Source organism: Colius striatus, chromosome 8 (assembly GCF_028858725.1).
Source record: "Colius striatus isolate bColStr4 chromosome 8, bColStr4.1.hap1, whole genome shotgun sequence".
Lineage (NCBI taxonomy): Eukaryota > Metazoa > Chordata > Aves > Coliiformes > Coliidae > Colius > Colius striatus.
The window spans coordinates 21,960,132-21,976,151 of NC_084766.1; the positions used below are offsets into that span (position 1 = coordinate 21,960,132).

Consider the following 16,020-nt stretch of genomic DNA (forward strand, 5'->3'; position numbering starts at 1 on the left):
TCTTCAATTTCTATCTTTCTTTAATAATGAAGTAATATAATGAAGTTAAAGGCTGAAATAATTTTTCAGCATTGCTTACTGTAATACAGAATCACAGAATCATAATCACAGAGTCATTATGGTTGGAAAAGACCTTTAAGATCACTGAGTTCAACCACTAACCTCACACTGCCAAGCCCATCACTAAACTAAACCATATCCCTCGGCACCTCATCTGTGTGTCTTTTGAATGTCTCTAGGGATGACTTTACCACCTCCCCGGGCAGCCAATTCCAATGCTTAATAACCCTCTCGGTGAAAAAGTTCTTCCTAATGTCCAATCTAAACCTCCCCTGCTGCAACGTGAACCTTGTGTCCTATCATTCATTACTGGAGAGAAAAGACCAGCCCCCACCTCACTACAACTCCCCTTCAGATAGTTGTAGAGAGTGATCATGTCTCAGCTGCTTCTCATCAGACCTGTTCTCTGGACCCTTCACCAGCTTTGTTGCCCATCTCTGGACATGCTCCAGCACCCAAAAGTCCTTCTTGTAGTGGGGGACCCAGAAGTGAACAGGGTATTCAAGGTGTGGCCTCACCAGTGCCAAGTTCAGGGGGACAATCACTTCCCAGGCCCTGCTGGTCACTATTTCTGATACAAGCCAGGATGCCATTTGTCTTCTTGGCCACCTGGTGCTGGCACATGTTCGACTGCTGTCAATTAACACCCCCCAGGTCCTTTTCTACTGGACATCTTTCCAGCCACTCTGCCCCAAGCCTGTAGCATTACATGGGACTGTTGTGGCCCAAGTGCAGGACCTGGCACTTGGCCTTATTCAGCCTCATACAGCTGACCTCAGCCCATCACTCCAACCTGTCCAGGTTCCTCTGAAGAGCCTTCCTGTCCTCGAGCAGATCCACACACCCACCCAGCTCGGTATCATCATCAAATTTATGTAATCAGCTTTCTAAACAATTGAGTTTTCAATTTAAACATATACAAAAATACCATATTTCTTCCATGTTTGGGGGAGGGGGGGTGGGTTAGGGGTTTTTGTGGTGTTTTAAAAAATTTATAAGCATTAATAAGTAGTGAATGTATTGATTCAACACAGATCTGGACCTTCTACCTAGTAATTTTGAGATCTGATGGGAGCAGTTCTGTGTTAAAATTGGTTTTTAAAAATTGTACAGTGTTCCAACAAGAGTCTGAATTCATTTTCATTCAGATTTTCATCAGTTTCTGATTCAGATATAAGGATGTGAGAGTATGCAAACATAGAGAACTACACATGTTTACTTCAGATTTTATGTAACTTTGTGTTGACACATTCATTTTTATTCTACATTTGTGTCACTCTGTAGTCCCACTGACAAAGTCATACAAGTCTTAACGCTTTAGTTTCTCTTTCTTATCTCAGCCATCCTTTCTTGTGATAGATGCATCCTTCTTTGTGTTTCAGATCACTCTAAGTGATATCTATTGAAAATTTTAGAACCCAGTTCTCCTCTTTTTACGTATCAGGATCATTTGTTCAAAGACAAAAGCTAGGACAGGAAGGAAAGCAATATAGAATCTTTCCCGTTCGCTCAAAACTATACTTTTCTGCATGTGTGTCGCTTACCTTGTTGTAATTATCTTTGCACTGCCCATCAAATTTATTAATCAAGAGTCTTGGCATGTGTCTGATTGCTACTGAAAGACTAATTAACTCCCTTAACTAGAGATTTTAATTGTCTTTAAAAAGAGCTTTCTAGAATCTCATTCATCTAATACATTTGCAAGGCATAAATGCAAATCCAAAAGATAACAGTAGTAATATGTACTATGTAATATGTACAGTAGTAATATGTAGTAATATGGCTTCCCTATATGTATTTTTGTGCTAAATGCAGAACACTGTTCAAAAATACAAAGTTATGACAGTAAGCATTAGCAATGGAAACACCTTTCCAAGTTTTTAGATATCTGAAATAACTAAAAATAAACAGTAGCTTTGGTGTGCAGTTTAAAACTGACAAAATTATCTAAATCTTTTTTTTTTCAGCTAGATTAAGATATGATTGAATTTTAATTTGTTAGTTATGGAATCAAGATAGTACACAAACCAGAGCTTATTATCATCGGAATTAGATGAAAGTTGAGTTTGCAGACTTCCAGTCTTGTATGAATTTTAGCTTGCTGAAAAGGGAGTTTGTGGGAAACAGTGCACTGTACCAGTTATGGTTAGAGTTTGCGGTGGTTTGTGTTTCACCATGAAGTATATCCACAGAAAAATTACACTAATTCACCATAGGATTAACTATGCAAAACAGTCAGTTTTTTTCCATAACAACGTGGATCTCTTTTGTAACTGTTTAGCTAGAAAAATGGCCTATGCACTTAAATGCTCGCAAATAGTGTTTTACTCAGTTCCATTTACTTCTATAAAATGTGTCTTCCGTGAACATAAGAGTATATGACTCTTGCACATAAATGAAAACCTGATATTTGGAGTGGGGCAGAAGTTCTGTTTATTCTGTGGGGTTTTTACTGCATGAAGTAGTATCTAGTAAGTATTGTACAATGAAGGAGGATGTTAGGAACAAGTATGTCACTGGTATAATTATTTAAACGTCGTGTAATATAGAGAATAAAATGTTCTTACTTTACTAATAACTAATACCTAACTAATAGCTAACATTGGTTCTACTGGGTTTGATAGCAATATTGTTTTTTCTGGCTCTGAATGATAATTAGCAAAGATATAATAGTTATGTTTTCTGTTAGTAAGCACTGGAGAAGCTGAAGTTGGCTTTTTACCAACATTTGGGCCTTGTTACCTAAACTTTTACGGAAGTCCAAGAGAATACACTGGATTCCCAGACCCATATGATGAATTAAACTTTGGAAAGGTCAGTTTCTTTATTAATTGTTTTTACTGTTCAGTTGTTTTAAAATCAACCAATTAATTCATATTAATACATTTTTTTGTTTCACATTGCACTCCCTTTGGTCTTTCTTTTTGAATAACGTTTTATATTTATGATTAATAATGGAGTATGACAGTATTTTCCATTGTTGTCTGGTTTTGTTTTAAAGGTGATTTTAATGATTTTTCACTATCTGCATCTCTGCATGCATTTGTACTTCTTATTTTCTTTTCCTAATGGTTTTTCTAGCATTAATTAAAGCCAACTGCTTTATTTCATTTGTTGAAATTCATATATCCATGCATCTGCAGAAGTTTTGAGGGCATTTTAGTGAAGTCAGAATCATGTCCAGTTAAAGAAAGAGTATGCTACTTTAAAAGAACTAAATAAAATTGGATTCACTGTGTGATTATGTTACAGGGAGAAGGAGTTGCTTATAGAGGAAGAATTCTGGTTGAACTAGCTACAATACTTGACAGCAAACCTGTTAATAAAAAGTTAGAGACGATTCCTAATGATGACCTACTGGTTGTTGAGGTAAATCCTTGTTTCATTGCCAGTATTGACAATGGAGATGTGCCTCAGCTGGTTATTTTTGGAGAATGGTCTAATTTACTAAAATGGAAATAATTGAGTTGAACCTCAGAGTTAAGAGAGGTGGTTATTGGTGGTGTGGCTACAAAAGGTGTCATACATCATAGCATGAAATGTTAATTTGAAACATTTTTGTAATCTCAAATACAATAATTTGTTACACATGCATTGTATCTCTTTGGTTATTTGTCAGAAAGCATTCAAAAATTTCCTTTAAGAAATTGCTGGTTTACAAATCTTGAAATGCGACTAAAAAGGTTCTTCTTGTAGAAATACCAGCGCAGACGCAAGTTCTGTTTGGCTGCTGTGTTTCATTCTGCCACCATGCTGCAAGACACTGGTGAGCCTATCCAGTTTGAAGTTAGCATTGGAAACTATGGCAATAAGTTTGATACCACCTGCAAACCTTTGGCATCAACAACTCAGTACAGTCGTGCTGTTTTTGATGGTAAGGATACTGCTGGTATGGGGATAAAATAATGCAAACTTCTCTTTTTGAGGTGCTGTGTTATAGCTTTGGAGTGACAGTCCTAAGTGCACTAAAAACTTACTGAAAACATTGACAGAAAAGAACATGTGGCACTTTACAGCTTCTGAGATGAAGTTACATTTATATGCTGCAAAGCCTATTGAGGTAGAATTCAGTGAAATCTTTTGACCATGTGTTATATGTGCACGGGGAAATTGACAAGAAAAAAATGACAATGTTTTACAGGTATCTCAAAATTGTGGATTAAATGGGGAAAATACCTGTTCAACATTCTGATTTAAAATAAAATCAACACCTGTTTTTAAACGAGGTGTCTGGCAGCCTAGAAGAAAACAACCTAGCTACATCACAGGAAAATATATTTTGGCTATAACTTTTTTTAACAACTGTGAACAGTTGGAGTTCTTTTTCTTCTGTGTATTAAATTAACTAATCAGGTTTACTTTGGAAAAGAATTATTTACTTTAGAGATACACTTATATTATTGTGCTATCTACATCAGTAAATTATAGGAAAGTGTAATGAACATCTTAACAGATAGCTTACTGAAAAAAATCCACTGGATTTTAAAACAATTTAAAAGTTTGCCATTCCATAGACAGTACAATAGCTGAAAAATACAAATGCTTTGATTAAGGTTGGACTGGCTTGTATTCTGAATTAATTCTTAATTCTTAATGAATTACAGTAAATAAATGAAATAAATATAGCAACTTGTGCAGTGTACAGTATGTATTCCTGCCATTAGCTCTAACATACCAATGTTTCACACCAGGTAATTATTATTATTACTTGCCATGGGCAAACACAAAGCCAGTTGTAACGCTGACTTCCTTTTGGGAGGACATAAGTCATAGATTAGACCCGGTGAATGTGATCCTACACATGACTGAAAAACTGGTAAGACACTTAAGATCTTTCATTTGCTGATCTGCTTTTCTTTTTTTTTTTTTTTCTTTAGAGGTGCAATCAAAAAGTGACATTTGAGCAAATTATGAACCAGTTGTCTGACATTTTCCCCTTCTGTTTTCCTATTCAAAATTAAACATAGCTGCTTGTAACAAATGGCACTGTAATCATGCGCAACATGCTCCTCCTTGAATCTACAGGGAATTCTCAAAGGAAGAAAGTGTCCTCAGAATTGGTTAGGGGTATGTTAAGTTTGTAGAATTGTTGTTTTCTTTGAAAGTTAGGTTTAATTTATTGTTAAATAGAGTGAGAAAGAACATAGGAATAGACCTGTTAAATATGAATCAAGTTTGAATGTCTCCATCTTTTTTGATTTGGGCTTTATACATACAAATAAACAAGATTAAAGTCTTGAAACTTATATTGACTATAAACCACCATGGAAGTTTATAAGTGCAAATCTTTTTCTTTTAAATTCCTCAGCAATCTAACTTAACCACCTTAAAATCAGGAATGCAGGCTAAAATTTCTGAAAACCGATTAGCTGAGATGTGGCTGAAGCTGATTGATGATCTTACAGAAGACATAAGGTAAAGATACCTTTTTTATCTCTTATGTTATCCTTCTAGGCCTCCTCAGAATCTTCACTATTGCATTTACTTTGTCAGAAAACAAATTCTAAGGACTATAAAATGGATTACCCTTATGGACTGACCTGAGAACTGGAATTCCAAAAGTCTTTGAAAGTAGTAAAACAGCATGGATATTGCCAATGAAGTCATCTATCTAGTTTCGTAATTCTCCTTTATCTTAGTCACAGACAGTAATAAAACAGCATTTCTTGAAAAAAATCTAAGGCAAATCTAAATTGTGGATCTCTGCTGCCTTTCTGCCATCTTGCTGTCTTTAGAGTTCCTCATGTACCTTTCAATGTTATTTCTGAAAGTTCTGTGATTTTCCGGTAAGCCCAGAATAAAAAATGTAAAAGCTATTTAGAGCTTATGGGCCATAAAGAGATGTTTTTGAATAAGCCTTTAGTCAATATATCTGCATGTATGGGAGTGTTCATAGAAGGCTATGGAAGTCATCACTTAGGGGTTTAAATTATAAATAGAGAGGAAGGAATTGAGTGAGAAAAACTTCCTTGCCATGCTACAGAGTAGATGAGTTAGGAGTTTGAGAGAGTTTTCAGTGCAATATTTAAACCTAGAATGAGGTGACTTTTTGGAAGTTCTGGTGAGTACTTCCACCCAATGCAGGCAGCACTTGCTATATTAATATTACTTATTACTACTAATATTGCTACATTAATAGAACTAACTTTAGTGGAATGCACAATAGTCACTGTCAAGGATTTTGTAGGCCGTTAGAAATGCCTGATTTGTCATTAAAAATAGGTCAGAGTCAAGTCTTTCCAAACTTGGCTCTTTTTTTAAAGTATTCTATTAAAGACCTCTTAATGAACTCTGTTAAATGTCTATAGTCATCAATCTTTGAAAAATTGGCTTTTCCTCAAGGCTCTATGAACTCAAAAAAGCTCATTTTTCTTGGGGTCTAGTGTGATGCTGTGGGATTTCTTGGTTCCATTGAATAGTTACTCTGCCCTCTGCTGACTCAAAAGTTCTGTGTCATGGATTTCTGTTGAGTTTGACATTTTCATGACAGAGGGTTAGATAACTATAGTCATAAACACAAACTGTATTTGTGCATTAAGGTTCTGAGAATTTACAGTTTCCAGTGAAGGAAAAGAACCTAATCTTGGTCTGAAGACACTGATTTTGTCTTTGAGATGTACATTCTGAGACAATGATGTCCTAATGTGAGTGTATAGGGAAATGGATCTTGCTTGGTTTGGTTAGCAGCAATTACATTAAAGTGCATGTATCAAGCTATTCTAGGTTGGTGTTTGTTATATAAGCACAGCATTTTCCTTGGTTACTATAAACATGTTGTCAGGTGGAAATCTGTGCTACAGCAGTATTCCTGTGAGTTTCAATCACAGGAAACAGTACCACTCAAATCTGCTATCACTTTATGCCTGTCCATATTTAGTGTGGCTAAATAAAATCCATTTAGATTCTTAACCATAATAAATATTCTCTTTTTAGTAAACCATTTCCTCTCATAGAAGGCAAATCAAATATTACAGTCCTTGACACTCAGATTGAAAAACTGCGCCTCAAGTCTCTCAAACAGATTGGAGAAGCAGCAGTAAGGATGAGAAATGAAGCTACTGATGTGAAAGCCACTTTGGTAGAAATTGAGGATTGGCTGGATAAATTACTGCAACTGAGTGAAGAGGTTAGTACTGTACAATACCCCTGATTCAGTTACGTTAGAAATAGCTGCCCAACACAAACTGGTGTAATGTTCACTGCTGATCAAGAAACACCCACTCTCTTTAGAATAATAGTTTTAGATGTGAAAATAAACACATTCTCCTCTGTAATTAGGATTTACTTAAATATAATGTTGTAGTGTGTTAGCTGTCTTCATTGAGCATTTGTGTTGGGAAATAACCACCTTGTGTTCTGAAGAATAGACTATTCTGTTTAAAGTGACAGTATTTTGTCCTTTCTTCTGGAATTGCAAGTCCAATTGCTGCTTCAGGGACTGCAGCAACTTGTTAGCCATAGTAAACTTGTAACAGAATTAAATCTGTTTGTTGCTGTGCTTTTAAAATTTTTAGCCATATCTGAAGTTTTCATCTTGGTTATCTCATAACTGGTTTTCACAGTATTGTAAAAGTGGCTTTTTTCTTTGTCACCTGCTTTGAAAAGTTACTGATATTTTTTTTAAAAGAGCAGTTAATTTGGCAGACTTGCAGTTAGTATCCAAAGGTGTGCACAAAGCTGCAAAAACATAGTCGACTGTTTCTGTCTTACGCTAAAAGTTTTATGTTGATCTATCCTTAATGTGGAAGCATTGCAATGCTTTAATATGCAGCAGCTTGATCCAAAGGATTAGCATTTGGGATCAGCCACTGTAGTTGCCATAAAGGAACTGAGATACAAAAGTCTGTAGAAAAATTTGCAAAAGATAATGGAACTGTTTTTTAAATGAAACTTATTTACTTTCCAACAATCTCAATGGCATTTTTAGTGATTTTTGCAGAACTATATATTATGTTAATTGCAAAGTTTCTGTTGTCTAAACATTAGATTAGTTTAACATTCTATTCATTACTATTCTTACACTTCTTCTCCTCGTGAATAATCCCCAGCCACAGAACAGTATGCCTGATGTAATCATATGGATGATCCGAGGGGAGAAAAGACTGGCTTACGCTCGTGTTCCTGCACACCAAGTGCTCTATTCCACAACCAGCCCTGAATCATCTGGTAAATATTGTGGAAAGACCCAAACAATCTTCTTAAAGGTACCTTTTTTTTTAACCCCTTTATAAATAATTAACTCCCTGCACTATGATGCCTTCTGCCATGAGCAGAAACATGCAAACAAAGTATGAGCAATGAGGTGTCAAAACTCGGGACAGAATAAAAGCCAACTGCATATAGCTTCAGAAATTGTAATAAAAGGTTCTCCATAAGCTGGTTAGAACAAGTGTCAGCCCCTGACTCTGAGGCTTTTCTGAAAGAGCTCAAAATGGCAATTGGACTTTTCAAGTGTTACTGGGGTCAGTGTTTTGGGGTTGGGCATGAAGGGAGACTTTCAGAGAGAATATATTCTCAGAGACGTTCCAAAAATGACACAAAGATTTGGATGGTTTTCTGCAAATAATACAGAGCTTATGTACACCCAGAGGTTGGCTACTCTGTGTGTCTGCATCGACTCTTACTCTTGAATAGGAATGCCTTTCTCTATTTAAGTTTACGTTGTCTTTAGTTGGAATAAACTTAGCCAGAAACCAGGCAATTGGACTGTAAAATAGCATTTAGTTTGTGAAGATACTGATTAATGCAGATGAGCCTGTATCTTCATGTTTTTGTGCAAACCCTCTTATCATGCATGTTATGATGCATTGCTTCTACCTTTAGTGAACCATTCTGATTAACCTCTGCATTTCCAGAATCTTCCTATAGTTGTCATAATTAATAACTTTGCTGGATGTAATTTAGGAGAGAATATACAGGAACAGGAACGATGCTATTGTTACTGTGTTTTGCTTTTACATGCCCTAGGCAGGTAACATTTAAAGAACGTTTCCTTCCTGAACTGTTTGTTACTGGATTTTGAGGAAATGCAACACAGGAGGGGATAAATAAATCATGTATTATTACTCATATCTCTGTGTTAGTGTATCTCTGTTTTACTGACAGCTGCACTATCTGCTTAAGGTAACACAGAATAACTGTTTTGTTCCTGTGCCAGTACCCACAAGACAAGACAAAAGATGTCAAAATGCCTGTAGAGTTGCGAATTAACATTTGGCTTGGGCTCAGCGCAGTTGAAAAGAAGTTCAATAGCTTTGCAGAGGGAACCTTCAGTGTTTTTGCAGAAATGGTATGTCCATCATTGCTTTCTTACTTTCAACTTGAACTAGAGTGTTCAGAATTTAATGGAATTGTAGCTCTTTGAATTCTTTTTTGCATGTCAGGCAGAAAGGGAGAGTAGTATTTATTACATTGAAACAAGTAGACCCCATTCAAGGCAGTTAATGATCAAGTCCATTGTGCCTACTACATGAACTTCAGCAGACCAGATTCTGAACTGGTTAATCAGGTAGAAATCTGGTTAACTCCAGTGATTTCAAAGACATTTCTTTTAGATTTTTATCAGTGTAATTAAGATTGGGATCTACACTATTATGTTTTGGCATGTGAATAACTCTTTTATTTTAATTGCTTCTTCGCTTCTACAAATGATACTTGGATACAAGTGGTTTTACTTAATAATAGTCCTTTTGTTATGGTAGAAAATTTACTGTTAGAGGAAAAACTGACCAAAACCAGTAGATTTTGCTGACAAAAGGGTATCATAAGTTTGAAAGGATATTGACTATCTCATTTTCCACTCTTCTTTTCAAAAATCCAACAAATTTACAGGAATAAGAGGAGAAAAATTCAAGACCATAATAAATTATGAATAGTCCCATTAGCATAAAAGGGAGTATACTATATGACCTGCACTGATATCAGAATCATGTCCCTGGTAGCTTTCATGATAAGGCTATAATTCATTTTTACATGTTACAAAATAAGTGATTATAAATAGAAGGAGATTTGAGAAAGAAAAGAATGAGAGAATCATGCCTTTGGGGAACAGAAGAAACCTGGTTGAATATTGTAATAGAATTTTAATTAACAAAGCATTAATTTGGAGGAAGCTGAACTGTAGTTGTAGAGAGGCATTAAATTGAGAAAATGCTTTCATTTAGCAGTGGAATCATTGGTTACCGGGCAGCACCGAGGAAAATGAAAGGATACTAATGATGACATTGCAGAGTAATGTGGGAAGGGAGTTTCCTTGAAAGGAAACATAGCAGAATGTTTCAGTTGTAACAGTTACATGAATCTCTTGGCTTTTTTTTCTCCTAAAACTTTTTGTTATTCCTAAAGTACTGATCGTTTTTCTTTCTTCTCAAACAGTATGAAAATCAGGCTCTTCTTTTTGGAAAGTGGGGTACCTCGGGACTTGTTGGTCGACACAAGTTTTCGGATGTCACAGGAAAAATCAAACTGAAAAGAGAGTACTTTCTACCCCCAAAGGGCTGGGAGTGGGAAGGAGAGTGGATGGTTGATCCTGAAAGAAGGTCAGATGTTTTTAAATTTTATATGAGCAGGATTAAAGGAGCTTAATCCCAGAGTGCAGAGTAAAAACTCCTCTCTGGTTTCTGAGCTGAGAAAGGGATTTTAAGACGAACTTTTTAGGACAGCAAAAAACAGCCAATAGTCAAAGCTAGTTAATACCACTAAAATTAACAGTACTTTAACAGTACTTTTAACAAGGGTAGTAAAACATATAACACAGAGAATGCATCCCTTTTGTGGAACCAGTTTATGGTTTAGAAGTCCCCGTGTGATGATGGGGATGTATTGCTTATATTCTCTGTGTCTTCATACTTCATCTTTAAACAAGGGATAAGAATACTTTTCTTTTCCTAGAAAGCTACTGTGATGATCACTCCTGTCTGTGTGAGATTCTTAGATCCTGCTGTGAACTTTTCAAACAAGACCCTTCACTAGCTAGATCTGCCATAGATACAAACTTGACCCTGACATCATCTGCAGTTCCTGTGTATCAACAGCGTTACAGCATCTGCACGGTCATTCACATACAGTGGTGTTTATTTCACTGAATGTGTAGAAATTCCATTGCCCTCATTTAGAAACTTACACAGGTTATTTCTCAAATTGACTCAAGGCAGAGGTTGTTTTCAGAGCCTGATGTTGTGGTGCCAAATGACAATTCCTGCCTTGGTGGACTGAATTCTTGAGGAGGCAGTTCTGCCCCAGCTCTAGCAAGTTCAGTCTTGCTCTGTTTCAGGTTTTCAGCTCCTGAGTTGTGCCAGTTCAGCTACTTGTGTTGCGACACTTTAAACCTCACTGAGTAAATTGTTTCATAAACAAAAGCCAGCATGAGAGATATTTTCTTTTTTATTGAAAATAAAAGAGTTCAGCCCATTTTAAATTCTTGTGTTTTGATGGTAAAAAAAAATACAGGACTATTGCTATAGAAAAACTGTGCAGGAAAATTGAGGCTATTATATGATCCATTTAAAAACTGTATCTGTAGGTATGAATGGGTGGGTTTATTTTCATATTTAGTGAATAGGTTTTATTTCAATGAACAATCTGACATGAAAAAAAGCTGTAACTGGCATGGGGAGATTTTTCTTAGAAAATGGAAAAAAAACCCTACTGCTAAAATGCAGAAGCATCTTTATGCTTCTCATCTATTTTTATTGGAAAATAATCTGCATGGCTTTATTTGACCAGGAGGTGGCACGTTAGAACATACTTGACTGCTTTCCAAATCCCAGTTAATCCCAAATGGAAATCATAGCTATTTTGTCTGATTTAATGTTCTCTTACTTCTTTGACTTGCAAATGACGAAAGTATTAGCCAACTGATTTGTTGCCTTTTCAACTACATCAAGGAGAACAAAATCAAGTGCATTGCCAACTCTTAGTGCATAGTTAGATATAAAAAAATTAGAGATACACGTAACTGTCAAGTGCAGTCTGGGTTTTCCTACACTTAAATATATCCATGGCTTTTCTTTTTCCAAGAGGAAATGTTGAAAGCAGATCCTGAATAACACAGCATTTAAAACGCTCCTACTAGTCAGTCTTGTGAATAATATTCCTCCTATTGTTTACTACTACTGCAGTTGTTTCAGTTTTAGGAAGACATTCTAAGGAAATAAGCAGCCCTTATATAGCTGAGGGCTTCACTGTATTAATAAATAGAACTTCACAAAGATACACAGTCCAGAATTCCAGCATGAGTGCACATTCTGTACGTTGTTTCCATCTTATTTTCTCTTTTTTTCTGTATTCTCTGTAGCTAACTACATATTTGGTTTTACTATTATATTTGCTTTGGACTTGCAGCTTGTTGACTGAAGCTGATGCTGGTCATACTGAGTTTACTGATGAAGTGTATGAAAATGAGAGTCGCTATCCTGGAGGGGAATGGAAAGCATCTGAAGAGAGCTACACAGATGTAGTAAGATATATTTTTTTTCACTGGATACATAAAGGTTTAAGAGAAAGAGTTCTAGGATTTGCTACTGTGGTGGTTTAACCAGGTGTCCACCAAGACATAAAATCACTCCCTCTCCTAAACTGGACAGGAGAGAGAGAAATATAATGAGCGATTTGTGAGTCGAGATAAGGACAGAGCAATTGCTCAGCAATTACAAACTCAGCAAAACAGACTCAACTTAGGGAGAAAAAGGTTTGATTTATTAAAAGAACAATAAGAACAGGGAGATGAGAAACAAAACTGAATCTTAAAACACCTGCCCCACCCCTCCTCTTCCCAGGACTCTCCTTCCTTCCCCCACCAGTGGTACAGGGGATGGGGGTTGTGGTCAGTTCATTACAGATGGACTTTGCTGCTGCTCCTTCTCAGGGGGAGGCCTCCTCACACTGTGGGGTCCCTCCCACAGGGGGACAGTCCCTAACAAACTTCTCCAGCATGGGTCCTTCCCATGGGAGCAGCTCCTCACACCCTGCCCCAACATGGGTCATTCTGAACAGTCCTTCAGGTACTGACTGCTCCAGCCTGAGTCCCTCAGAGGATCACAAGTCCTGACAGCAAACCTGCTCTGGCGTGATCTCCTCTCTCCCCATGGACTCCCAGGTCTTACTAGGAACTCGCTCCAGGGTGAGCTTCCCACAGAGTCACAACCTCCTTCAGGCATCCACCCGCTCCAGCGTGGGCTCCTCCACAGGCTCCGAGTGGATCTCTGCTCCCCAGTGGCCTCCATGGACTGCAAGGGCACAGCTGCTTCACCATGATCCTCACCACAGGTCACATCACAGAGGACTCTTTCTTCCATGGCCTAAGCACCTCCTCCCACTCCTTCTCCACTGACCTTGGTGTCTGTGGAGATGTTTTCACATTCTCACTCCCAGTTGCTGCTGTTTAGCAGCTCCGCAGCAACTTTTTCTCCTTCTCAAATACATTATTCACAGAGGTGTTACCTCCGTCACTAACTGGCCAGGCCTGGGTCAGGTGCAGGGTCCAGCTTAGAATTGACTGGCCCTAACCCTGTGAGCTACAGGGGAAGCTTCTGGCAGCTCTTTGTTTAAAGAAGCCACCCCTGTAGCCCCCCACTACCAAAAAACCTGGCCCAGGCAAAACCACTACAGCTACACAGTGTATTTCATCTACTAATGCACAGAACTGTTATGTTTTCCCTACATAAAAGAATGGAGAAAAGGCTCCACCCCCACGTGAGTTCACGTGTCCTCTTGGATGGATGTGGGAAGATGATGCCTGGAAATCCGATTTAAATCGAGCAGTGGATGAGCACGGTAAGATTTACTGTTTATCTACTGATTATTAGGAAAAGCTGGCATAGTCTATACTGAAGGAGAATGCATGTCAAGACTGTAGCAATGTCTTGAGCATTATAGTGGTTGCCCTTTGGAAAAAGTCAAGGAAATATTTGGGTAACAGTTGCTTAAGGAATCAGATAAAATGGCATTGAGAATGTGTTCACTGTCTGCATCTCTATTTCCATTTTAATTACTGTTCCATCAAATTCACTGTTCTTATTGGGCCTTTCTTGGGTCAAAGGGGACTCATATTTTGAACAGTATAGGTAATAAATGCTTTTCTAAGTGCCTACTAGAAAGAGAATCACATAATCTAAGAAGCTATACATTGGTCTTAACTGCAGCAGCAGATGACAATTTTGAGCCCAAAGCTTTGACAAGTGGAAAAAGGCAGCTAATGCAAACCACAATCTGGTATAATGAGAGGTTCCAGTTGGGAAAGCTTTATGTTTAAACAGTGTGCTTGGAAATGGTACCCATCTTTGAAGTCAGTTTCCAAAACGTTTTTCCTAAGTCCAGAGTTGATGCACTCCAATAGTTAGGATCAGGCCTGTAAGATGTCAATTAGTAGCAGTAATTAGGATTTTTTTTAGAGAAGTCAGAAACTTCAGACATGAAGCCTCTGCAATTGCACCAACAATATATGGCAAAGCCAGGTTTAGATCTGTCTGGTCAGTTACTGGGAGCCTTTAGCCTATGGGATGAGACACCAAGAAGTGGTAAGAGGTGCATAAGGAGGCCTAAGGGACCAAAGGAAGTCAGGAACCTCTTTGTGTGGGTCACACACCACACAAGTGTCTGACAGATTCCCTTACTGTTGTGAGCAGAATAAACACTGAATTTGCATAGGAAGGGAGCCATGAAAGACTGATCAGAGTGAAATCTTAACAATATGCAACTGATTATTAGGGAATTCTGAAATCAAAAACACCAAAATCTTCCTGTGAAGAATCTGATGCTGCTAGACAGAGTTTTTCAGATTAGATGTACTACTAATCTGATCATGTTAGAAAAAGCTAAGTGCATAAAGCCACCATTTTTCTTGGGGTTGCTTTGACTTTTATATGCTTGCTACTTGCACTAAATTAAAGTAGCTTAAAAGGTTGTGATACAAACAGTTTCCTAAGATTGTAATTTGGACTATACAACAATAGCAAAAGCAGCAATCTGCCGTAGCAAAGTATGGGATATTGGCTTGATGGTTTGAAAATCAAACAAATAATAAAAGCAAAAGGGAAGGTCACAGACAACTCTGGAAAGCCTGGAATTTTATAAAACTATCACAAATTTTTATTTGTTCTAAACCAGCTGAAAACTCACAAATAGTTATTGCTTTGAAGCATAAGTGAAATAAGTAGCTACTCACAGAATCACAGAATCTCAAGGGCTGGAAGGGATCTCAGAAAGATCATCGAGTCCAACCGTCCTGCCAGAGCAGAACCACCTAGAGTAGGTTACACAGGAATTTGCCAAGATGGGTTTTGAACATCCCCAGAGAAGAAGACTCAACAACCCACCTCGGCAGCCTGTTCCAGTGCTCCGTCACACTCACAGTGAGGAAATTCTTCCTTCTATTTCTTTGTAATCTCCTATGTTCCAGCTTGTACCTGTTGCCCCTCTTCCCATCATTGGACATCACTGAGAACAGCCTGGCTCCATCCTCCTGACATCCATCCTTTATGTATTTGTAAACATCAATGAGGTCACCCCTCAGACTCCTCTTCCCAAGCTGAAGAGCCCCAGCTCCCTCAGCCTTTCCTCATAAGGGAGATGTTCCACTCCATCATGTTTGAGTAGTAAAAACCCCATTTTATTAAAGGGTAGTTGTATCTGTTTTAACCGAAACCTTTGGTAGCAGTAACCTTTTCATTAGAGATCAATCTAAATAAAAATTTGAGTCCTAGATACCTGACAACTGATTTATAATATGCAGAGCCAAAACAGAGTAACAGGTTTACCAATTCTTACTGTTTTACGATCAAATATTTGATGTTCCTTTAAAAGCCAGCTGCTGGAGTTGCAAGAGTACACAGGACATTCCAGTCTCCTTTAAAAACTAGTTGTCCCTGTGGTGACGTATGAAAATGTGATGTCAATACATATAACATTAAAAAAAAAGCAAGAATGCAAAGACAAGAACTTAAAATGTATGTTTTAATGTTG

At 37.5% G+C, this 16,020-nt stretch overlaps 1 protein-coding gene across 6 annotated transcripts in view; it reads left to right on the top strand.

Annotated features, from left to right (window-relative positions):
- MYOF (myoferlin) overlaps nt 1-16,020 on the top strand; it is a 73,310-nt gene that overhangs the window by 33,236 nt on the left and 24,054 nt on the right. For all 6 annotated transcript variants that reach the window (XM_062001814.1, XM_062001816.1, XM_062001817.1 and 3 more), the window contains 11 exons: nt 2,750-2,874; nt 3,313-3,429; nt 3,757-3,934; nt 4,752-4,876; nt 5,369-5,475; nt 6,994-7,186; nt 8,109-8,264; nt 9,218-9,349; nt 10,435-10,598; nt 12,403-12,517; nt 13,728-13,833. In XM_062001814.1, coding sequence (XP_061857798.1) covers nt 2,750-2,874; nt 3,313-3,429; nt 3,757-3,934; nt 4,752-4,876; nt 5,369-5,475; nt 6,994-7,186; nt 8,109-8,264; nt 9,218-9,349; nt 10,435-10,598; nt 12,403-12,517; nt 13,728-13,833 — 1,518 coding nt within the window. The remainder of the gene's footprint in view (nt 1-2,749; nt 2,875-3,312; nt 3,430-3,756; nt 3,935-4,751; nt 4,877-5,368; nt 5,476-6,993; nt 7,187-8,108; nt 8,265-9,217; nt 9,350-10,434; nt 10,599-12,402; nt 12,518-13,727; nt 13,834-16,020) is intronic.